Below are 23817 nucleotides of genomic sequence, written 5' to 3'. Positions count from 1 at the left end.
ACTTTCCAATTCATTTTTTTTTTCATATGAAAGCCTTCACAGTAGTACTTGATAATACAAAGAAGAAAATACTATATTTTTCAAAATATGTTTTGTGTCAGGTATATTTGCTGTTAGGAAAAAAACAAAACAAAACAAAGTCTTAGGTGAATTTATAGAAACTAGGTTAAATAATGATTACTTGTCCCAGTTTAAATTGTGTCCCAGATTTGAACATCACATTATCTAGTCAAATAATATAAATTAATAGGGAGACTGTTTCATAGTTGATTCTCAGTTTCCCATGAGATGATACCTTATTAAATGAATTTGATCTCCTAGAGTTTCATGCATTTCTGTCTTTGTTTTTAGAATTATTTGTTTCCAATGGCAAAAACAAAAAACAAAAACCAACACAACAGTAGAAATGCTGCTTTGCTTAGGAAGAATACAATTTTTCCAAATAATTTTGAGTACTTCCAAATATTTTAATATTCATGGTTGTATAATATAACTTAATAAGTAAAATTAGAACTTGTGCTTTCTGGGTCACCATTTCAAAAATGCCTGCGTACAGAAGTACCTTGTATTTTCTTCAAATTATCATCACTGTTATTCTCAGATAAAGGCCAGGATAAAAATGGGGCAAGGAGCCAAGCTGCGCTCTCGCCCTTCAGCTTAATTTACCAAATTCAGCTGTGGAAATGTAGTGGGTTCATGTGGCAAGGGTTTGGTACCAGGGGGCCATAGGGTTGGCTTTTGCGAGAAGAATTCAGAAGCTGCCCCATGCTAGATAAGGGCCCTGCTGCTGACAAGAGCCATAAGTGATGATGTTTGCGCATTTGTGAGAGCATGTTTAAGAAAGGAAGAAAAAAAAACAACTGTGGGATACAGCAGCTGGGAGAGTGAGAGGAGTGAGAAACAGCCTTGCATACACCAGGGTCAGTGAAGAAGGAGGGGGAGAGGTGCTCCAGGTGCTGGAGCTAAAGCTCCTGCGTGGTCTGTGGAGAGGCCCCAGGTGGAGCAGGTTGTCCCCCTGCAACCCATGGTGTACCCCATGGAGCAGATCTCCATGCTGCAGCCTGTGGAGGAGCCCCCAGTGGACTCCCCTTTGAGGAGGGGGAGTGAGAGAGCGGTTGTGGTGGAGCTCGGCTACACACTAGAGTAAAACCTCCACAGGGAAGCATTGTCAGTGTAGTGTGTACCTGTTCTATCAATCTCCAGGACTCTCATAAGCTTACCTAAATAATTTATTTCCAAATTAAAGCACCCCTGCTCTGGAAAAACATGACATCAATTTTAGTCATTTTCTATATGTCAAGTACAATGCATTTTGTTAAGATAACCTTAACACATTTATATTTTAATGAGACACGTTGATAGAAATTTCTCAGAAAGATATTTAAGGCTAAGGTCACAAAGGTGTTCAGTGTCATTATGTTGTTGAACCAATTTATAAAGCACTTCGTTCTATTTTGATAAACTTAAAGCAATAGTGCTATAGGTAGCTGGGAATGAGGACAAAGGGGAGAAGTAAGGTGGGGAAGGGGAGAGGCAAATAGGAGCAGAGGAGCCTTATGAGAAAGTCTTCTTGTTTTCTGTCTGAACAAGCAGCAAGGTGAAGAAATCTGAAAGTTTTCTGAGCTGTAAAAGCTTATGGGGGCAGAGGTGGCTTTAGAAGAGTTGAGGCAGTACAGTGGGTGCTGTGCGATATCTCCAAAAAGTAGAGTGGCAATACTGCCTCAATATCAGTCTTGGATTACAGTTACCTTACACCGCATGACTGGTACTCAGGTGACATACATCTTCGTACAGCTCTGTAACTAGGTGCTTAGTAAGCACAGAGACTTAAGCTTCCACTAGAGTACATTTCATTGTATTTCAAGTACTAGTACTAGTACTAGTACTAGTGATAGTACTAGTAATAGAGGAGTTGTATCACAGTTCAAATGTCATGATGTTACAATGAAATTAATTGTAATTACATTAATATATTGTAGATCTTGAGCAACAAATAGTCCTTTGTCTTCAGAAGATGTACACGAATTGATGCAATGTTTTGGAACAATCTAATATAGTTGGAATTCTGTAACTGTAATAGAAAAATGGTTTGAGTTCAGTGAGCAAAAAGATGACTTTTCCAGCAGCTTTTTCTTGCTATTTATAGTTATATATTTCCTGTAGTAAAGGAAAATGATATGGTGTTGTAGCGATTCATAACGGTATTAGGAAAATACTTCATTTAAAGATGGTATTTCATAACAAATATAACTGACATGCAAACCTGATATAAATAAGAGTCACAGAAAAATTGTGTTTGCTGAGGAAGGGAATGCTACTTGTAAAACGGGGATTTCTGTTATCTCCGTTTCCACTGAAAATACTAATTCTGGTTCATTTTACTGCAGACAGCCTAGTATGAGGTAATCTGCACTGACAGCAGTGAGAATCATTCCACTACACAGTAATTAAATAAAAGACAAGATGGTAGAATCAAAAGAAGGCATTGAGGCGACACTGACCTACTTTACTGAATCAGAGGAATAGATACAGAAAAATTGCTTTAAGATCCAGGAGCTAACCTTTAAGTGCTGAAAATAACAGATCTTGTGCAGGGCGCTGAATCTCAAGCTTGTTACATTAGTAGCATCGACATCAAGAAGTTATGAGTTGCTATTAAAACCTTACACATCATTTAATTTTGATATATTAAAAAAATGGGGTATTCTCAGAAATCTGCAAGTGAAAAACAATTACACTGTGCATTGTGTTGGGGAATTTTTATTGTATGCCTTGAGGTGAATTAGATACACATTTGTGCTTAAATATGAAGAGATTGAAAGAGCAATGCACTGGAGAGAGCCCTACTGCCCTAAGCAGTTTGACCAGGAGGCCACAAAGGTGCAGGATGAGTCGATTCCTTACACTCAGTGACACCAGCACGGACCCCGTGAGTGTCAGCCCTGCAATGGGTTCATCACCCAGCACTGGCTCTGCTGCCTCAAGGTGCTCCCAGAGCACCGGCATTCCTCGATCCCTTCAGGACGTTGCTGTGGCCTTTCCTATCTTATCTGCAAGAGGAACTTCACTCTCTGACATGGAGTCATTCTGCCTCTGGCATTCCTGCTGCCGGCCAGCTTAATGTGTTCTGCTATCAGGCTTTTCGTCCTCTGTTCCGGGTCACTCCTTGGTCACAAATCGCCAGTGCTGAGTAGTTACAGTTTGAACTTCCCCTTTAGCAATAAATTTCCCCATTACAACAAATTTAATTGCTCCTTCTAAAACATCTGGAGTCTATTTGAGCAGAAGGATAATATTGGGTCAAAATAGCTTGTGCAGATCCTTGTGATTCTGTTTTTATTTTATTCATTTTTCCACTCGTCTTGGGAAGGACATTTCCAGATGCTTTCAACATGGATTCATCGCAGGATCATCTTTATTTTTACTGTTTCTCACTGTCCTTTAGAATATTCTAAGCTGTCCATTAAGACATGGTTTAATCTCACTCTGTTGCTGTCTTTTATTTATATATATAAATTCAGGAGAATGTTTTGCCTAAACAAAGCTAAAGATTGTAAGCTTTCATTGTACGTTTCACTGTTATGAAGAGAACATGGTCAACACAAAGTGGGGCTTTTGTCTAGTGTCTGTAATCTTATTCTAAAACTTCAGGGTGAAATACAAGGCCAATGTGGGGCAAGTTTTCACATACCTCTGTTTCTGTTCTTAAGTTAGTTGGAGGTGTGGTAGAGAGAAGAGGAAATCACTTGAAGGAGAGAAAATACTGTTTAGTTTTGTGTTAGCTATAGGCTTAATAAGGAATCCATTGAAAGTCCTTTTATCTCTTTTTGTTGTGATAAATAACAATGCTAAATAAATTGCTAAATACCAAAGTGGCAGAACTGAACGTAGTGTGGTGCACTGTAGGCATCTCGTTGCCTTCCTCCAGCCACACAGCTCTGTCGCAAAGAGTGATCTCTTGTGCTGAAGAAACATCTGAACTTCTGAAGCACTGGTAGACACGTGTCCTGGTTTCGGCTAGGATAGAGTTAATTTTCCTCCTACTAGCTGGTAGAGTGCTGTGTTTTGGATTAGGATGAGAAGAGTGCTGATAACATGCTGATGTTTTAATTGTTGCAGAGCAGTGCTTACACCAAGCCAAGGACTTTTCAGCTTCTCACTCTGTCCTGCCAGTGGGCAGGCTGGGGGTGCAGCAGGAGCTGGGAGGGGACAGACCCAGGACAGCTGACCCAAAGTGGCCAAAAGGGTATTCCATACATCTGGCGTCATGCTGGACAATTAATACAGTGGGGCTGGCCGGGATGGGGGAGCCAGCTGCTCAGGGATAGGCTGGGCATCTGTCAGCGGGTGGTGAGTATTGTGCATCACTTGTTTTGTACATTTTATTAGTAGTAATACTATTATCACCATTATTATTATCCTTTCTTTTCTGTCCTAATAAGCTGTATTTATCTCAACCCAGGGGCTTTCATTTTTTTTTCTGATTCTCTCCCCCATCCTGGGTGGGGGGAGGGAAGGGAAGGTGGGAGGGAGGAAGAGAGGAAGGGGCTGTGTGGCGCTTGGCTGTCAGCTGGGTTAAACCACAACACAGAAGTGAGAAATTAACAGTAAATGGTACACTTGACAAGATGCTCTCTAGTGCAGCAGCTGATGGTACTGTATTGCTAAGTAATAATTAATAGTAATAATGAACTTGTAGAGATTGCATATGTGAGAGTTGTAGTGATGGTGACGGAAGGATTGATGTTGGATCTTACAGTTCACGTTTGACTCTCCTATTATTTGTCTGATTGGATTGTCTTGTTGCTCAAAATCTAATAGCAAATCTAAGTGGTGTGGGCATGATAGGAACTGATGGAGTGTGACTCAGAGTCTTATCTTTTTTAGTTCTTAAATTGGTAAATTCCTTTTGTTTCCATCATATTTAGAAAGAGAACATACTGTTGTTTGCAAGGGATATTTTAGGAGTTTTGTCTGGCTCAGCCAAGTTTTCATAGGTGACAGTAGTAATATCAGTTGGTCTAACTGGTAGTTGTTAGGAGAAGGAATGAAGTTCTTTGCAGTAAAACTGTCCAAGGGAAAATTGCAATATCAAAACTGTTGCTTGGAGTTACTTCCCTTTTCACTGATTGTTTCAATATAGTCTTCCAGTGATGCTGAACTTAATTTTTTTATACTCGCTATGAAAAATAGCGAGTATATACATGTAATAGGGATATTTCATGTATGAGGGATGATCCAGCATTTCAGATGTTCTCAGGCCAGAAATACTAGTTGATGCATGTGGGCTCTATTAAGACTATAAAAGAGTTTGTGATAATTATGCCAGCATTGCACACTTTGTGGTAGGCTAAATGTGTTTACCAATTTAATACTCTCTTCGTGAATGTGAGCCTATAAAGAAAACTGTTTTTCTTAAGAGGAAACCTGATATAATCTTACTTGGGCTGTAGAGAAGTCCATAACCTTAAGAGGGTCTCAGTGCTCCTGACTTTGTGGTGTATTTGAAAATAATACTCAGAGCACAGAAGTACGAAGGAATTGTGCCATGAAGTTCAAGAAAAGATACTGTGAAAAGAAATCTAGCATGAAAACTAGGTCCAAATGTTGATCTTCCTCATTGCATTATTTAGTGGATTGCTTTGAGGCCTATAGTGATTCCCTAATATTTTAGACCAATAGGTATCACAATTGAATATCAAACTGTGTTAGGTAATTGATTTACTTGTATCCATATAATATGCATTTAATAAGATTGCAAGCGCTGTTTAGGATGAGTAGTGTATTCAGCCACCAAAAGGGGGGAGGAAGGGCACGGTTATAATCCCAGAGCTGTGCACCAAAAGAGCAGGGAAACCCAGCTGGGCTGTTGAGTGCAGGAGCAGCCTGGAGAGGCTTGTGGTTCTTCTTGGAGACCAGCAGAACTTGGCTGAACAAGGTGTTGGAGCACTGTGCTCCAGCCCAGAAGTTAACCTTGCTTTGAGCAGGCAGGTGGACAGGAGCCCTCAGTTGGTCCATTCCCACTTGAGGTATTTTGTGAGTCAAGCAGTTGTTCCTTGGGGCAGCTGCACAGCTAAAGGTGCTGTCACATTCCAGTATGTCAAATCGTACAGACCTGAGCACATCTAACAACAAATGCTGTCCTTCCAGTTAATTGAATTCTGAAGAGTTGTTCCCTCGTTTCTTTCTTTCCTTTTTTTTTTTTTTTTTTTTTTTTTTTTTTTTTTTTTAAGTAACTTGCTTACCAGATTTTCTATTCCCTCTCAGCTGTTCCAATGTATTTAAGGAAAATCAAATCTCTTCAGTCAATTTTAATTCCATAATGTATTTAGAATAAGTACTAGAAAATTCAATTGTCTTCAGTAACGATATTTGTTTTGTTAGATCTTCAAGTAGTTTGATATATATTTTTTTTTTTAGAAGGCGGCTTTAGGAAACATTTGTTTCAGTTTATTTAGAGAATGACCTTCAGTACTGATAGCACTTTGTTGCAGTGCACTTCGCTTTTTTTGTGCACTGTTTAAATAATGAATTGTAAATCAACATAGTTAAATAGGAGATGACTACACAAATTTCTGTATAAATTGGAAAACTTCGCCATGTGTTCTACAAGGACAATCTTTACTGGTTGTGGATATTTTTGTTTCATAAAACCTTTTCAAAGGTATTCCAAATATCTTACTTGCCAGAACAATAAGGTATATAAATAAATAGCCCTTGTACTATAGAGGGGTAGAAAAGTAAGGGTGTTTTATGAGTCAGTTGTTTTCCTAAGTGGCTGCTTTTAAAAGTGTAAGGGACTAAAATAAATAAAAGATTCTGGGAAGAACAATTTATGTTTCAAAAAACATAGAAAACAGTAAAAAAAAAAAAAAAACACCCCAAACCTGTATTTTCCTTTATTGTGTTTGTAACGTGATCGGTTGTATGGAATTTAGAATACTAAATAGCACTTCAGATAGTTGGTAAGATTGCAAACTACTTTTTCCTTCAGATGTCCGGGAACATGTTTTTTCATTTACATTCAGCTAAAATTACCTGTCATATGCAGATGATTATGCAATATCTGCCAATGTCCTACCCTAAGACAGTTATAGCAAATGGTCAAATGTATTCATATGGAATTTGTTTAAACACAACTATATCGAGTTTTTCCTGTAATTATTAACACTATTTTACTCCTAAAGACTCAGTCTGCATTGAATTAACTACTTCTAGAATATTTCCACAAATTTTGTATCAAAGAGACAGTATTTCAACCTTTTATTTATTTATTTATTTTTGCAAGACAAATACTCTACTTGAACAGTCTCGGTTATTATATATCAGCATATTGAATATTTATGGTAAGAATGACAAATAGTTTACCCATTGCGGAATATACTGCTGTGTAAAGAAAGCAGATCCTATTATTTAATTGTGTGACTCTGTTAAAGAGTTAATTTAGAAGCAAAATGAGAACATAGCACTGAGACTTACAAAACTGACTCTCTGAGCATTGAATCGGCAATTTGAGATGCATATGAAAAATACAAAGTCAATTAGTGCATTAAAGATGCAGTTTCTTGAATAAACCCAAATAACTGTGGTATCAGCAGGCTCACCTTCACTTCAGTAACAAAAGACACTGATAAACCAAATCTCCACTAGGGGTTGGATAATTGTGATGTTTGATAATATGGTTATTATGACACATTACTTGCTAACTAAACTTTACAAGATCTCTATACAAGTATGTATAATACAAATAAGCATTTATGTGCACACACATACCTACATGCATACATAAAGATATATGGGTGTAGTTAGACTGAAATATAAAATTGAGTCATTGGGAGAGTTTTGGAGTTTTAGTAATTACTTTTCTGGATCTAGGCCCTGGAACGTGTCCAGAGAAGGGCTACAAAGCTGGTGAAGGGCATGGAGCACAGGTTCTGTGAGGAGCGGCTGAGGGAACTGGGGGTGTTTGGTCTGGAGAAGAGGAGGCTCAGGGGAGACCTCATTGCTCTCTGCAACTACCTGAAAGGAAGGTGTGGGGAGCTGGGGGTCGGCCTCTTCTCTCAGGTAACTAGTGATAGGACTAGAGGGAATGGCCTCAAGTTGCACCAGGGGAGGTTCAGGTTGGAAATGAGGAGACATTTCTTCTCAGAAAGAGCAGTCAGGCATTGGAACGGGTTGCCCAGGGAGGCGGCGGAGTTACCATACCTGGGGGTGTTTTAAGAAGAGGTTGGACATGGTGCTTAGGGACATGGTTTAGTGGGTGACGTAGGGTGATGGTTGGACCAGATGATCTTGGAGGTGTTTTCCAACCTTAATGATTCTACGTTATACATCAGAAATCACTTCCCTTCAATTTTGTTGTGTACTACTTTTAGCTATAGTTAAAAACAAAAACAAAAAACACCACTCTTTTGGAATCTAAAGAACTATATTATCACATAAATAAGTATTTATGAGTGTAAAAGAAACTATTGAATCATAGTGTAGATGAAGAACTTCATTATATTTTTTGTTTGTTTGTTTGCTTTTCCCCTTGTACATAAGTCTGTTTTTGCATACTTCCCTGGGATTCTTGAAGTTCCGGTATGCTCCCTACATTGTGGCATGTTACAGTGCTTTGATGCATATAGGTAACTCTCAGTCTGCCCTTCTGACTCCAGTGATACCAGCTCTCAAACTGATCTATGCATCATCTTTTTCAAACAAACTTTGGAGAATTCTTTTAAATAATTCTTTTAAAGAACGCCATATTCAGAGGAATTAAATGACACATTAAATGAAGCTCATGGACTTAGCTTTATCACTAGACAGAATTAGCAAGAAAAGATTTATTTAGAAATGTATATTTAAGTAACAAAACAATAAAAAAAAAAAAAAGCACCAAAAGGCATTACGCTTCTGTTTATCAGTGAAGACATTCCCTGATTGCTTCCATTTTTCTTTCTCCTAAAATAAACTATCATCTCTTTCTCTTGAAGGAACCTCTTTCACTTCTGTTGTCAAAGGCAGCTTCTCTTTCCTCTTTCCCAGCTCCTGCACCCAAGCAGCGATCTACCTTCTCAGCCAGCCCAGCTGGTTTGTTGTATTTTTGCCCAATTGCCTTATGCACAACAAATCCCATTTTTATTTTCTTATTTTTTTTTATTTTTATTTTTGTGGATAGTAAAGTCAGTAGTGGGGTTTTCATTTCTGTCTTTTTAGGTTTATTTCTGAGAATCAAACTGCAGTTTTGCCTTGGCTATCAGAGTTTGTAATTCCTTATTATATAAAGACATATAAATAATAGTATGGTAGTGTTATTATCTACAGAATAAAGCACCATTTGCACTCACTTTTTATTTTGAATCCAAATACTGTATTGATTTTGCAATGGGAAGACATGCAGTTCAGAAATAGAGTAAACAATGAGCAATCAACAACAAAGCAGTGGTTCAAGATACTATGGAGAATTACTGAGTTCCAGTCAGAAACAACAGAAGGAAGGTTATCAAGACAGTAAAACTAGAAAAAGAAAAAAAAGAGAGAGAGAGAAGACATTCAGATACTGAAAGGATTTTTACTGCATGCAGTCAATACTAGCTTTTTAAGAGTAAGAACTGGAATGTGTGGCTTGTATTGTAGCTCACTTCAAACAAAAGTAATACATCACTGTTTGCTTGCATCTCTTAATAATGTCTATAAGAAGACAACAGTTTTCATTTAACAACCACACCACAAAAAGTGAACTAACTCTTTAACTGCTAATGCTAAACTAAAAGTCTAGTCATAAGTCTCATCTATCAACCAAGGGAGAAAAAAGTGTGTGAATTGGAAAAGAGCCATGAAGCACAAGCTGGCTGCCTGTGCAGCTCTGGATCATCTGGTATGAAACAAAACATCATTCGCAATGAACCGTCTCTCAGAATCCCCTGTTTAGAAATATTAAAATTATATAAAATATAATTACCCATAGTATTCTCCTGGAGAAACTGGCTGCTCCTGGCTTGGACAGGTGTGGGGTTTGCTTGGTGAAGAACTGGCTGGCTGCTGGCTGAAGAAATCCTGGCCAGAGGAGTTAGTTCCGTTGGTGGCCAGTCACCAGTGGCGTTTCCCAGGGCTCAGTACTGGGGCCAGTTTTGTTTCACATTTTTATCAGTGATCTGGATGATGAGATCGAGTGCACCCTCAGTAAATTTTATAAATGATACCAAGTTAGGCAGGACCGTTGGTCTGCTTGAGGATAGGAAGGCTTTGCAGAGGTGGACAGCCTGGCTCAATGGGCTTAGGCCAGTCACATCACATTCAACAAGGGCAAATGCTGGGTGCTGCGGTTGGGTCACAACCCCACACAGTGGGTACAGGCTGGGGAAAGAGCAGCTGGAAAGCTGCCTGGCAGAAGGGGATCTGGGGGTGCTGGTAGACAGCTGGCTGAATGTGAGCCAGCGGAGTGCCCAGGTGACCAAGAAGGCCAATGGCATCAAGGCCTGCCAGAAATAGCGTGGCCAGCAGGACCAGAGGAGTGGCTGTCCCCTTGTATGCAGCACTGGTGAGACCGCTTCTTAAATATCGTGTTCAGTTTGAGGCCCCTTGCCAAGAGAAGGAAATGGAGTTGCTTGAGCATGTGCAGAGAAGAGCAAGGAAGCTGGTGAAGCGATTGGAAAACAAGACTTATGGGGCGTGGCTAAGTGATCTGGGGCTGTTTAGTCTGAAGAAGAGGAGGCTCAGGGGAGACCTCATCATGATCTACCACTGCCTGAAAGTAGGTTGCTGTGAGGGGGGCGTCAGTCTCTTTTCTCAGGTGACAGGTGATAGAAAATGGTCTCAAGGTACAGCAGAGGAAGTTTAGATTGGATATCAGGAAGAATTTTTTCATGGGAAGGCTGGTCTGGCATTGGAACAGGTTGCCCAGGGAAGGGATGGAGTCCCCATCCCTGGAGGTATTGAAGAGACACATGGATGTGGCACTAAGGGATGTGGCTTAGTGATGGGATATGGTAGGTCAGTTCAGTGACTAGATTTGATGATCTTGAAGGTCTTTTCCAATCTAAATGATGCTTTGATTTGTAGACTTCCCTAGGCAGAGTCAAATAATACATCAGGAATATTGTTTTTTTTTTTTTTTTTCTCTTATGTCTTCATTTGGTAAGTTACTCTTAATTCAGTGTGCTTTTATAGTATTACATTTGGTCTTGGAGTGAGACATTTTGTGGCAGTAAAACCCTTTTTATCTAATATGTTTATTTCAGGCCAACAGAGAGATTTTTCTTCCTATTCAGGCAGTGACTTGGTTCCTGTGTACTTGCCATCTGTTTTTCAGCTTAGAATTTTTGTTTTCAAAATATGCTACCGTACATAATCTGTACAGCATGTTGCATGTTATTTAAGCCCCTTTATTTTTAGGGGGTTTGGGTTTCCCAATATTCTTTGCCATTTAGGTGGTGTGTTTCATAACCCTGACATAACATCCTGAATTTATGAAAAATAAAAATGGGAGATTAGGTAGGATGGGATGTTAGAGAATACTAGTAATACTATAATTTAACAGAATCGGTATAGTAGCAATGTGCATTCACTTGAGAGTGAATTGGGATGCTTTGTGGATAGTAGTATCCTCTGAGGAATGGATGCAAATTGCAACTCCCTTGGCAGGGATGTCCATTTGCTAATGTTGCTCCTCATAGACTCACAGTTGCTCTAAATTTTTAATAAATCTGCATGTTATATTTCTACTTTTTGATTACTGCCCTTTCAAGAGAATGTCTCTGCAGTGCTACAGATGCTGGTTAGTTGCCTGTAGGAAATAATTCCTAATATGAATGCAAATTAGTAATAATAACAGTATCTTCCAACAATATTTTTTTTTGAACTGTTATGATGGTAAACTGATAGGATGCAGTGCTGGGAATAGAGCTAAAGGAAAGGTAACCAGTGTTCTTTGGGGTGATGTAGATACAGATGCTGCTTTTCATTAAATATGCTGAGTGACTGCAAAAAAGGATTTGCAAGTCCTTCTGATTACACCAGTCACTGAACAGGGATGTTTTAGCACTGCTGAATAGGAGAGGGCCATCACTGCACTTTTGAACCATGTCATTCCTGACATGTCAAAAGGACTTTAACTCTTCGGGCTATTCTGAAACAGGCAGGATTGAAAGGTCAAAAATTGCTACAGTGGTAAAAGAACTTGAAGAAAAGGAAGACTATAATGTTTGCGTAGATTGCCAGACACATCTTTCCCTGTGTAGCAGAGACCTTCATTAATCTTAGGCAACCACTAGAATGATCATATATTCCAGAGTAACTGAACAGCTGTTTTTCAGTTGATGCACTCAAATATATCTATTTTCTAACCACAGTTCTTCTTTCACTTTTTCTGTACACATCTTTTCCCCATTCTGTAGTCCATCTGAGCTTGCTATTTGGAGGAATTGTAATAAATGTAGGTATTACCGCTTTCTGCTGCCAAATAATCAGAAAGTATCTAGTGTAACTTGAATTGAGTAACGCTGCATTGATTTCAAGAAACTGGTGCTGTTTGTTGTGAACATACTCTTTCAGTATGTTGTGAATAAAACAGAACTGTCACAAGCCGGTTCAATCTCTAGGCACTTCTCTGTTAATTTGTTACATGTTTTGCTTTTTGTAGTGTAAGTTGTTGATTTTTTAAAAATTTAAGCCTAATAATGTTGCAGGCTCCTTGAATCTGCAGCAGCCCTGACTTCTAATTAAATTTATTCAAGAACTCACACAAATTTCATACTGCTGTACATCTTTTTAATTCTAAGCGCTGGCAGAGTTCTAATATGTGTGCATCCAGAAAAACTTAGGGAGCTCTGCTCAAGGCAGGGAGCCAGCAGTTCTCTAATGAATCTGCGCAGTATTATTCTTCTGTTCTTCCAGATGAGAGAAACAATACTGTGCTGCCTTCTGCTTCCCTACTTTGTCCTGCTTGGGTGCTTCGAGGTAAGGCACAGCTCAGAGTCTTGCTCAGTTGATAGACTGTGGTCTGCCTATGATTGTGCTTGTAATGCTACTGCTTTGACTTTTTGCTCTTGTGGTTCCTTTCTGTGTGCTTTAAGGCTACTGACTGAAGTCAATTCCTCAGTCATAGAATCATAGAAACACAGAATCATTAAAGTTGTAGAAGACCTCCAAGATCTTCTGGTCCAACTGTCCCCCTACCACCAATATCACCCACTAAGCACCACATCCAACCTTTCCTTAAACACCCCCAGGGATGGTGACTCCGCCACCTCCCTGGGCAACCTGCTCCAGTGCCTAACTGCTCTTTCTGAGAAGAAATGTCTCCTCATTTCCAGCTTTTCCAGTCCATGGAGGGTGTTATTCATTTTATTTTATTTATTTATTTACTTGTTTGTTTGTTTGTTTAGCCTCAGTTATGTCAATACATGGTCTTGGAGATACCTTTTATACTCATGTCAGTGTTTCAAAGATCCTGTGCGTCAAAACCAGATTCTATACTCAAACACACAAAAAAAAATCCATCCAGATTGTCTGATGTTGAAGGGCTCAGCCACATGTATTCCCTCTGGAAAGAGGGGGAGAAGTGGGAAAGGAATGGGAGGTGGCGTTGGAAGTGAAAGTCTTTTTCTTACTTTCATCTAGCTTAAAACTGATCTTTATGTCTAAACTGCCACTACCACCTAGTTTCTAGGCCCTTTTTAGATAGCTGCACTTGTTTTTTCTAAACCTTTTTCTGTCTACCTGCAGAACTTTCCTAGTCTGTCAGGAAACAGAGATGGTTTACTCCTTAAAGAAACGTGGGCAATACTTAAATACTTTTTCTTCCCATTGCATTTTTTTTTCCTATTGCAACTTTCATATCATTGCTTTACCCTGAACTACTGTTTTATGTCAGGTGACAGACAGTCATTTTTCTGAAAAAATGAAGTCTCCCTTTAGTCATCGAAAAGTCCCAGTCTCATTACTACGTGGAAGGAGAGACTAACAAAACCTTGGATAAGGAAGAGCTATCTGATGACAGAGGCAAAACTTAACTTCCAGTGGATCTGTCTTGTAGTAAAAGTAATGTATGCCCTCTATTGAACAAGTAACCTATTGATTACAGCATAGGAACTGTACTGTTATATAGCTTTTTCATTTAATGGATAAAAATGTCTATAGCTTTTTTTCAAGTTGGTTTTGAGAAGTAATAAGGGTTACAGCCTGTGTAACAAAGTACCTCTTAACAGTTATGGTATCTTTTGGCTCTAAGAGCCACTTTGTCACTTTATGTTTGTCTAAGGACAGTGAACAATTTGCATTTACATCTATGTAATTTCAAGATAAAGTGATTCTGTGATTATCTGTTTAAAAAATCTTCTTCAGTGGCTTTCTTCTATCCATCTGAAAATCCATCTGAAAAAATAAATGTACTACTGAATGCATTTACCAACTATAGAAAGGCTTCTGTTTTATTTGACTGGCTGTTGTAAGCATTTCTTTTTATACATTTGTTCTGTATAAATTCACGAACGTCAGGAATATCAATTCTGACATATCGCTGGGGAGAGCTCCTGAGATATTAACACTGTTACCCTTGCAGATGAGTAAAAGGGCTGGGGATGTTGATTCTTTAACAAGACATCTCTTCCCAAAATGTTTCTCGATCATTCTTATTAAATAAGCTAACAAAAATAAATTCCTCAAAATAGAGCAGAGATCTCTACATTGTTCAATTTGACTTCTCTTTTGTTGTGTTTAGCTACTTTTTTCTAAGTTCTTTAATAACCAAATTATCTTATGTATTGTTTAACTTATATATTTCCCATACATAAAAATACATATTTATATATAAATAGGAAAGTTTTATATATATATATATATATGAAATAGGACATTTCATGTCCTTCTGCCATTACTGAAGAGAAGTAAAGAAGGTTAAACAACCTTGGTAGGTGATCAGCCATTAAAAGGATTAAAAAGATCTAGTTACTAAGGCTTTTATATTCAAGTTGAATAGACAATCTTTCGCTCAAAATACTAATTTTGCAGTCTGAACAGAACTGCATCGCAGTATGCATTGCCTCTGTTGGTGGATTTAGTTGATTAAGATTCAGGTAACCATTCTCGAATAAAAACCTGTTTTACTCCTGAATACTGCTTTATTCTGCTCAAGTTTTGTAATTCATCTTGCAGCGAGGCTTTTTTTTCCCTCCCTAGAAGTTTTGGCAGCCTCCTTGTGTTCTGTCTTACCTACTTGCTGCCTACCCATGTTCCTCAAGAAAATTTCTGTTTTCTCAGAACAGATCGTGGCATACTAGTATCTCTTTTGAAAGTCATGAGAAGCTGAGGAATCATGGATCTCTCTTCATTAAAGTGATGTTTGTGGTTGTCTAAAGAGTTCTTTTTCATTTTTTGACATTCTTGAAACTGTCTGCTAGTCAATGATTTCATCCACTCTTTCAATTAGTGCCTCCACTTAACCACAGAATAAGGGTATTTTTCAAGTTTGATGTTTCTGTGTTTTCTCATTATCCCTGCCTCGGTTGTAAAATTTATTTATTTATTTAAATCTTGTTTAGCTATCTGGGTATTTAAAATCAGTTTAACGTTGTTCTCAGCACCACAGAAAATTAAGTGCATTTTTCATATAGGTCAGTTAGATTATTTTTGTCTCCCTTCTGAATTCTAAAGAAATGGTAGTTTAATAGCATTGATACGTTGCCAGAATTAGCATTCTCTTTTTACAACTTGTTTTAAGAACTTGGAGCATCATATAATTTGATTTTATAATGTTGAAAGCTAATCAGTTATGTGCTTCTTTGTATTTGGGAAGATGAATTGCATTATTAGACATTTTGTATATAACTGTATAACTAGAGGCCAAATATTCAGAAGAAACGCTTTAGATAAGTCACTTTACTAATTCATAGCTGGTGCAGAGGGATTTCAGATGGGTTAAATAAACTGGGAATTCTGGTTATTTAATAAGACCTATGACAGAGCCATGCACGTATACATGAGACATCATGCTTTACAGGAAAAGCAAATCGGGGCTTGATATGTATAAAAACATAAGGCACGGGAAAGCTAGTGTCCTTGACCATGATGCCCTGAACTAGGATGAATGTACTTTGTATTCAGTAACATGCTATATACTACACATATCTATGAAAATTCATATATTGTTCACATTAATGACATTGTGATCTCCGTTGTTATTACAGGGTGCCTAGTACTTTCTCAGATAGTACATTTTGGTGAGTGATACTGCTTTGTCTCAATATATCCAGTCCTTTTCCTCAGCTGTCCAGGTGGCAAAGAAACACATCTGAGCAGCATCTATCTCCTTGTCATTAATTTTATTTTTATTTTTTTATTTTTAAAAATAATAACAAAAGGCAGTTGTGCTAGTGCCTTGAGGTTCATTTTGCACTTACATCCTGCACTTAACTTCTGATTGTGGTCATACATGACACTTTGTCATCAGTGCACCACTTAGTGTGACCTCTATCTGATGCTGAAGAATTTCCTAAGTCTTTAAGAATAATGTTCTGAGCAAAATAGATCTAAATGAATATATTGGGTAAAATAAATTCACCTGTGAAACAGACCTGTAAATCTTCCCATGACCCTCTTCACTAAAGGGAGTTGTTTATAGCATTATATTAAAACAGGAATAGCAAATAAATCTATATAGATATTCAATAGCAATTTAAGAGGGAGAACTGCATGGCTTGGGAGATTACAGAATATGGAATTTTGTACTTCCAGGTCATTCCCTTGAATTAAAATATACTCTTGGTAGTAATAAAAATTTGTTACCAGATGACAGCTCTTCAGTTGCAGGTACGAAATGAGTTGACAGTTTCTATCCAGCTGGTAATAGGCAGATGGTTACTACACAGAAAAAAGAGCATCGCAGCTGACACTATTAAATACTTTTATTGACAGTCTTAATGGGGTGGTCAGCAGTTAAACAGGTAATTGCAGAGTCAGCTTTTTGACCTTGGATTTGATTCTTCTATGGTGTTCTTTTAAGCAGTAGTTTTTGTGTAGATAAAAGTTTAACAGATAATATATTTTTCTCCTTTATTTAGTAGTGTTAAACATTTAATGAGCAGTAAGAGTTAAGGGTACTTTCTAAACTATTGCTAAGTAGCAGAAATTCCTTATTATAGACTGTATTGTTCCTTATTTTGTATGGCCTTTGCAACAAGGGAAGGATTGGTAAGCAAGTGTATTTAATAAGTATTTTGGCAGAGGTTAACGTTAATTTTCCTCACCTTTTCTTTCGGGCTGTCCATTGTTGTCACTGTTGAATAAGAAAGCTAATTTATTATGGATGTATAGGTGTCCTGGTTTCAGTTAGAACAGAATTTTCTTCCTAGTAGCTGGTGGAATGCTGTGTTTTGGCTTGGGATGAGAAGAGTGCTGGTAACACCCCGATGTTTTAATTGTTGCAGAGCAGTGCTTATACCAAGCCAAGGACATCTCAGCCTTTTGCTCTGTCCTGCCAGTGGGCAGGCTGGGGGTGCAGTAAGAGCTGGGAGGGGACAGACCCAGGACAGCTGACCCAAAGTGGCCAAAGGGGTATTCCATAGCATCTGACGTCATGCTAAACAATATATAGGGGTGACTAGCCGGGGGAGGGGGCCGGACTGCTCGGGGTTAGGCTGGGCATCGGTCAGCGGGTGGTGAGCAATTGCATTGTGCATCACTTGTTTGTACATATTATTATTAGTAGTACTATTATCACCATTGTATTATTATTATTATTATTATTATTATTATTATTATTATTATTATTATTATTATTATTATTATTATTATTATTATCCTGTCTTATTAAACTGTCTTTATCTCAACTCACGGGCTTCACTTTCCATTTCTCTCCCCCGTCCCAGAGAAGGAGCGGGAGGGTGAGCGAACGGCTGCGTGGTGTTTAGCTGCCAGCCGGCTTAAACCACGACAATAGGTGTAACAACAGAATTGCTTTTGAAGAGAAGATGCAGTGCATTTAATGTGTCTTCAGACTGTTGTCCTTTGATGTCTGTAGAAGTTGAAATGCTCTGACAAGTTCCTGTGACTGCTCTGTGACTCATGAAGTGGGAAGTTCTACAGGGGCTCCTACAAAGCAGTTCTTCACTGATGAAACTAAATCATCTTTCTTGTGTTTTCTCAGAGGCTTGTTTTGCTCACATTGTTGGGGAGTTTTTTGTGAAGTTCTTGCTATCACACTAATAAATGCAACAGGAAAAACAATTGCCTTGTGACTCCTGAAATGCAGGCAGTATCATTAACATCATAATAAATGTGCCTCCAGATAACTAGCATTACTGAGGTAACGCAACTATCATGAAAAAGAAAGGAATGGATTTGCAAAAGAACACACACACATATAAATATATACGTATGTATATCTGCACACCTAATTCTGTAAGTAAAGGATGTGGAAGAGGAGTGGTTTATAATGACAGGAGGACTTTATAGGGATACATCATATGTTACGGTAAAGACTTGCAAAACAGCATTATGTCATGTAGCTGTCAAGCTAACTCTTGACCTCTTTGAAGGTGGACACCAATCATTTTCATGTAGCTCACCATCAAGTAAGAAGAGGACAGATATGAATTTTGAGACACATGGTTTGATCTTGGTGATGGGAAATTATTCAGGTTTATAAAATATTGTGACGTTGTACTGGACATAACTGTTGCCTTTGGCTGGAAGCATTATCAGCACAATGATATGGCTATTGGAAGATGCAGAGATAAAAAAAAAAAAAGCAAACAGAACTTAAATTGAAACACCTGCAATTATTTAGGTATTTAATTTTTTTTTTTTTCTGTCATGTTCTTGGTCTTAAAATTAAATATGTTATGCTTTTTGCTGTCTCATATCTTCATACTCTTCAGTGAAGCCACTTGATATATCTGTCACTCTTATAGCGTAACCTTTAACAGTATTTCTGAATTATACACAGCATTTGTAAGAAATGTATTCATTTGTGAATAATTAGGAAAATCAATTTACAAACTCAACACAGGATACTAATAGCCCTGAAGGCAACAAGGTTAGCTACAAGTTTCAGCACAATGTGTTTTTGTTATTTTTATGTGGAGTTCTTGATATTGGTACGAAAAGTTTTAAACAGAAATATTGAAAGACTTGTATCATAGGAACTAATAGGAGCTAATAAAATAAAACTTGGCATGAAGTAGCAATCTTAACGCTGATGAACATGGCAAGTATGCAATCTTTCCACTTGAGGACAGTTAACACAGATGGCAGAACTGATTTTACCATGTGCTATATGTCTTATTAATAGCCATGCCAATTAATATAAAATCCAAAGCCTACTTCTTTGTTCCACTATTATGGACAGTAGTTTATTTTGGGTATGTTTTCTGTAAAGTATCAGAGTATATTTATTTCATTTATTGCTCTCCTCATTCTTCTCCCTGTCTCTCCTGGTTCCATTCTCTCTCCGCCCCCTCCTCTATATTGTTACCATTGTACATGTTTTTGAACTGTGTTGAAGACCAAGTATACATGAACTAAGGTGTTATTTAAGCTTTCTAGAAAGATTTCTGCTTGTGGACTTCTCCCATACTAAACTAAAATTTTAAATCAGGTCTTGTGCATTGGTCTTATTCTTTTTGAAAAGAAGATGAAATCCTATCCTTTTCAGAGGGAGACTTAGCATCCCAGCAGAGAATAATTAAGTGACATTCTAGAAACAAGTATAGTATATGTGCAGATTCCATAACAATAATTGTGTCAGTGTAATAGGAATAATTGTATCTTTGAGTTGACTACATCAGGTTTGTAAAGACTGGGCTGGGCCAGAGATCCTATTCTATGTCCTCTAGGTGATCTAAAAAAAAAAAGTCATTCTGTGAGAAAGAAGATGGACATAACTAATTGCAACCCCAAACTGATAAACTGTGGAGGGACTCTAGTACAAATCAAATAAAGAAAGCCTTGTAATTAAGAATGGAGTGTTGTAAAAAATAGTCTGCTAAAAGTGAGGCCATTAAACCAAGAAGTGACATACAACCCAGACACATTGACAAGAACAAAGAACGTGCCATTTGTTATTTCTTCTGGGCCTGCCAGAATTATAAGCAGCCAATGTAGTAGGTAAACTTTGGTGAACATGTAGATTGATGTAATAGTCCTGGACTTGTCCTAGATAAACTGTGCTATATTCTGGAAAGTCGATTGAGTTACTATTACTGTTCAACTGTGTTGTCTCCTGCACAGTCTAGAATTGCAAATGCTGAGCTGGTGTCAGATTTGCTGCAGCAGTAAAAGTGAATTGCAATCCACATCTTCAGTCTGGCAGGACAGAGTTTAAGAAAGTTTATGGTTGAAGGCTTGAAATTTGAGTGAGCTGCCTCTTGAGACTGCTAAGGAGTCTGAACAGCTGCAGAACTTGACAATTGTATTGATTTTTTTTTTTTTTTAATTTTTATTTCTTTTTTAAGATTCAATGTTCTAAAACCTTTGCAAGCCACATATATGATGAAAGCCCCCTTTGGAGTAGGAGATGCTGTTATAGCTCCTAGCATCAGTTTATATTAGGGAATATGTATCATAGATTTCACTTTCTAACTTACACATTTCATCTGTGTAAATTTCATCAGCCTGCTGCTGCAGGTTTTTTTCCCCTCCTCATTTGGTCTGCTGCAGATTTTTTTCCCCTCCTCATTTGGTAGTTGTGATACCAGTTCTGTCTGCATTTTTTTATAGGCACATGTGCTTTTATGATTTTATGAAAAATGTACTGCAGATCTAGAACAGTTGTTAAGGCATAACATTCCTGGTTGCTGAACGTCTGTTCTGTCTGGGAACATGCTTTGTTGAAATTCAATTACCATTTTCTCATTCTTGAGTTAAGACTCATCAATGCAAATAAAGTTATTTGTTCACAATAGGTAGAAGTATTTATAGTAGGCAAAGGAGAAGAAATAAAAGGGAAATAAAAAGAGAACCATTCCTAATTCACTCATTTTGAGGCTAGACTTTATGAAATTGGCGAGGCAATTTAATTGCAGTTAGTGGTGTGTCAAATAGCACCTTTAGCATAAAAGACACTGTCCCTGAACTTTACCTTAGTAATTGGAAGAAATAAATTTGAAAGCAGGGGCCTAAACATCATTCTAGTTTGAAACAACATATTCCATTTCTCAATTTTGTGTTTGAATTTAATAAAAAAGAACATATAAACCCAAACTTTTTAAACAACACAGCATAGAATATTTCATTTGGTGGCTAGGAGTGTTCTCTATCTTCAGCAAAAAGCATAATCTGATTTTGACAAGCAGTTGAGAAATACAGTGATATTACATTAATATTTTCCTTGATTTACATCTAATCTTACTAATTAAGAAGGAATATTACAAGAATGCATTTGCATGCATGCCTTCACACACTAGCAGTGAAAACATCTCCATAAATTGGAATGGCACTATATCCCATGGTGCCTTGACAGAACAGGGAGCAAGGCACACTTAAACATCCTACGGTAAACACAGCACAAAAAAATCTTGTCCATATTGATAGTTATGGAAAAGTAGAAGAACAAGTCATATATGTGGTGAAATTACCCCAGAATTCTGTCACAAATGCCAGAGATTTGCAGTTTTGGAGTTCTCCGAAAAAGAGGTGATACTTTTGTTTTTTGTGTTTTCTTGATGGATTGCTATTTGAATACTTATTTAGCTTTTGGAACTGATAAAAAGTTGTAATTAGTTAATCCAGTATTTTTCAAGGAGATAAATTATGCTACCTATGTTATGATTTGGAATCTCTTTCCTCTATTTTAAGAATAAACATTATTTCCTCTTTTGCAGTCTTCCAAAAACTTTCCAGAACATCATAGAAGGTTTTCTGGGCCTCTGAAATTGCTTCATATGTCCTAAAGAAAAATCAAGTATCTGAGTTAAAAAAGTCATTTTCAGGTATTCAAGAATTCGTTGCTTTCTAATCTTGTTCTTTTGTGGGATTATCATGTTAACATCTCAACTAACTGCATCCTTTTAAGGAAAAGTAGGAAAAAAGATGTCAACAGGTAGACAAAGACAATTGATAGCTTTCCTTTTTACTTCTGTTGAGTAATAGTCTATTTATTTATTTATTTTTAAGCATAAAAATCATAAAATGTTTTGTAATCTTTCATAACCAGAAAGGTCTTTGTTAAGCCTTGGTCTTTATAAGCTTTTATCTATGCTCTTAAGCTTGTCATACATGCCAATGCTTCTTAAAAATTCAACCTAGTTTCCACTCCCTATGCTTCCCTGTCAGAATATACCCAATCTGATATCTTATCATTCTTATCTCTTCTCCAAAACGCTAATGTGAATGTCTTAAATATGATTTTGTGAAGTTCACGCTGTCTTAGGCTCTTTTTTCTGCCCCTCGTGTTACCAGATCCCTCCTTATCTCTCTACTTTTTCTTCATATTGTGTGATAATTTCCTTGTAATCTGGACACCTATATCTGTGTGCACACAGACACATACACACATATGCATGTGTGCCCACTTACATAAAGAAAAAAATCCAATGTATGCTGAATTATACAGTTCATAAAAGGCACGCAGCAAAGCAATCTTTTTGTCTTGACTCTTCAAAACACCTGACACTTTGCTCATTTATTTCATCATACCAAGAAACCAATAACTTACACAAGGAAATCAGAATAGAAATATAAAATAATAAGAAACCATACTAAATTATCATTATTTTATATATCTGAATTTCTAGGCTTTGCTTTTTGCTTGCTTTTTTTATCTCCTTATAGAGTAGTGTTTTCAGTTTACTGTTTGCTTTTTTATTTTAATAAGATTTTTTTTGTCATTGTGGGAAGAGTGAAACCTCCTATTTCCAGATGTATGTTGTGTAAACTCAGTTTATACAATTATGTTTCAAGGTGACCTTTTTTTTGGGCTATAACATGAGGACATATGTACTGCACTGTACATTTACTAGGTGTTTATCTCTGTAATAGTTTTAATTCTTGGCTGTAGGTCAGTTGGTTTGGTGAAGGATACTTCAGTGCTGTTATTTTTATTTATCACAAATTCAGCAGATTTATATAGATCAAAGAGATATATAGAGATATAGGTCAAAGAGATGATTAAAAGCCAATTTTACTTTCTTCTTTTGTAAATCCTCAAATGTTTCCCAAATAACCATATGGTTATTTGGTTTAATAATTTATGTTTTGACGAATAGTAATTTTCTGTGAGCGACTGTATGTAGGAAACCCAGTAATTAGCTACATCACTACTTTTTGGTTAAAAGTGCTTTCTATAAGCATATGTAGTGTCCATACGTATCTATTGCAGACACGAGCTGATGAGTAGTAGTAGCTTTTCAAGCATACTACAAGTTATGTTTCCTTTAGGAACACACAAAACTTCTACAGTCTGTGTTTCTACTTGTACAAATATTTTAGGAATAAGCATACTGGTGTCTCCAAGATGTAATTAAAAAAATAAATAAAATGTGAGGAGCATGGTTTTGTTGGGCTGCAGCATAAGTAAGTGAAATAATTTGAAACCATGGTGTAACTGGTATTGTTTCTATTGCCTTCCCCCCCCCCCCCCACTACTTCTGTCAATTTCTGTCTTGGGTTTTCAGCTCTGGTTTATCAAAAATGCGGCTTTATTGGGTATCTGAGAGATGCCAGTACTTCGATTGGCTATTCGGTCTCTGTCCATTGGTCTAGGATAACCAACGTTTGCACCAAAAATTATCTTCTCTCCAGCTGGATAGGGACATTTCATCATCTTTATAAACTGAGGTTACCATTATGTTATAATTGTAGGCAATTATTTCCCATTCTCTTACAAATTTCCCATTC

General features: G+C 37.3%; 1 protein-coding gene across 3 annotated transcripts in view; it reads left to right on the top strand.

The window, feature by feature from the left end:
• Positions 1-23817, top strand: part of RBFOX1 (RNA binding fox-1 homolog 1) — a 681896-nt gene that overhangs the window by 35315 nt on the left and 622764 nt on the right. The window contains exon 1 of one of the 3 annotated variants that reach the window (XM_032197973.1): positions 10717-10738. The exons of the other annotated variants lie outside the window; for them this stretch is intronic. Within the exon in view, the coding sequence (XP_032053864.1) occupies positions 10718-10738 (21 nt within the window). The 5' untranslated portion in view covers position 10717. Of the gene's footprint in view, positions 1-10716; positions 10739-23817 lie in introns of those variants that run through there. 3 annotated transcript variants of the gene reach the window in all.

The sequence above is a fragment of the Aythya fuligula genome, chromosome 15, assembly GCF_009819795.1.
Source record: "Aythya fuligula isolate bAytFul2 chromosome 15, bAytFul2.pri, whole genome shotgun sequence".
NCBI lineage: Eukaryota > Metazoa > Chordata > Aves > Anseriformes > Anatidae > Aythya > Aythya fuligula.
The sequence above is the reverse complement of the archived record's forward strand: the minus strand, read 5'-3'. Positions and strand labels throughout refer to the sequence as shown.